This window comes from Otolemur garnettii, unplaced genomic scaffold (assembly GCF_000181295.1).
Source record: "Otolemur garnettii isolate 467f Iridium unplaced genomic scaffold, OtoGar3 scaffold00045, whole genome shotgun sequence".
Classification (NCBI taxonomy): Eukaryota; Metazoa; Chordata; class Mammalia; order Primates; family Galagidae; genus Otolemur; species Otolemur garnettii.
Window position 1 is genome coordinate 802,971 of NW_003852440.1, and position 1,735 is coordinate 804,705.

The 1,735-nt window shown below is 39.3% G+C and overlaps 1 protein-coding gene across 1 annotated transcript in view; it reads right to left on the reverse strand.

Moving 5' to 3' along the window:
- Positions 1–676: 676 nt before the first annotated feature.
- The window catches only part of EPRS (glutamyl-prolyl-tRNA synthetase), an 82,977-nt gene continuing 81,918 nt past the window's right edge, over positions 677–1,735 (reverse strand). Inside the window, exons 29-30 of the mRNA XM_012805910.2 lie at positions 1,129–1,193; positions 677–1,028 (exon numbers count right to left, since the gene is read on the reverse strand). Coding sequence (XP_012661364.2) covers positions 878–1,028; positions 1,129–1,193 — 216 coding nt within the window. The 3' untranslated portion in view covers positions 677–877. The remainder of the gene's footprint in view (positions 1,029–1,128; positions 1,194–1,735) is intronic.

Here is a 1,735-nt window from a genome sequence, read left to right on the forward strand (position 1 = left end):
TCACAGCAACCTCCAACTTAGGCTCAAGTGATCCTGTTGCCTCAGGTTTTCTATTTTTAGCAGAGACAGGGTCTTGCTCTTGCTCAGGATGGTCTCAAACTTGTGAGCTCAAGCAATCCACCTGCCTCAGCCTCCCAGAGTGCTGGGATTATAGGTGTGAGCCACCTTGCCTGGCTAAAAGAATAAATTTAATAGTGTCACATGCAGCACAGTAAGGTAAGTTTAGGAACAAAGAAGTGAACATTACCTTTGGTCAGAAGTACCATGAATGATCTCAGTAAAAACAGTGTTGTCGTGAGGCCAGAAGAGTAAGGAAAGTACAGAGTAAGAGCAGAAGCTAGGAGGGGCTGCTACTCTTCTAGAAATTATGACCTTTTTCTGAAGATCCAATAGTAACTGGGGGAAAGCGAAGCTCAAGGAAAAGATTTATTATTATTATTTTTCCCTTTGTGTTTTTTAAAACAGAAATACTCTGAGCAATTTTAGGCAGAGTATTAGAGGCTACAGAAAGCAAGTGCTTCAGGATATACAACACATGGGATAATCAGTGGTTCAAGGTCGAGACATCTCCAAGAATGCTTAGATTAACAATCGTTACCAGCTTCAATTATCTTCATCCCTTTGTAGGAATTTCCTTTTAGGCATTTCAGAAAATAAGGAATAACATAAAACAGTATTAGTTCATGATATTTATTACTGGGGCTGTTTACAGAAAAGCCTTTTCCACAGTTAATTTGAGCATAAGAATAATTGTCTCCTGTGACCTCCTTTTAGAACTTTTATTTAAAAAAAAATCATAAAACTGTATGTGAGAAGATACTAATATCAATTTTTTAAAAAGTGAGGAAGAGTTGGAGAGGGAGTCTTATTTTATCCTTTAGTAACTTCGACCGAACAATGTGTAGTACTTGGCAGGCTTCTTGCCACAGACACACTTGGCTCCAGGCTGCAGTTCACATAGTGGTTTGAAAGGGATGCAAAGGCTTTTAGCTCCCATGGATGGAGCACCAGGTTCAAGATCTTGATCCCTAAAACAGAAGACAAGTAAGAATTTTATCCATTTATGCTGTATATTCCTATTCCTTTCCATTGCAATACCTCCCAAGTTTTATCATTTAATATGTTTACCTGGCAGTGGTCTTTTTGATCCAGTCTTCACAGTCAATTTCCCCACAGAATGGAATCTGAGCAATCTAATAAAAAAAGGAAAAGTATTCAGTATTTGTAAAATCTTTGTATTCTATTCAAAAGAAGGAACATTTGAGTTCTATATTAAACTTATAAGCAAAACCTAAGATAGTCTCCTGCTCTTTCCAGGCCATGATACCTTTTCAAACCTGCTAGGAACTGAGCTCAGAGGTATAAGAAATAGGAAGCTAATCATTCACTATCCAAAACCTACATTCATAAAACATGAAGACATACATAACAAAGACATCTTTGCAATATACTGAAATGCCCCAATAAACGCAGCACATGAAGAGAAGCTGGACCCAGTCACCCCTCCCTCATTTCACATCAGGGCTACTGCCTGTTCTAGAGGAGGATAAAAAGAAGAGGCAGATAGCAAATAACAGTAACTTCAAGTAAACATCACTTTAGGCCACGTTTCTAACATGTCACACAGGTAAGTGGATCTTTTTTTTTTGCCAGGGCTGGGTTTGAACCCACCACCTCTGGCATATGGGGCCAGCGCCCTACTCCTTTGAGCCACAGACGCCGCCCAAATGGATCA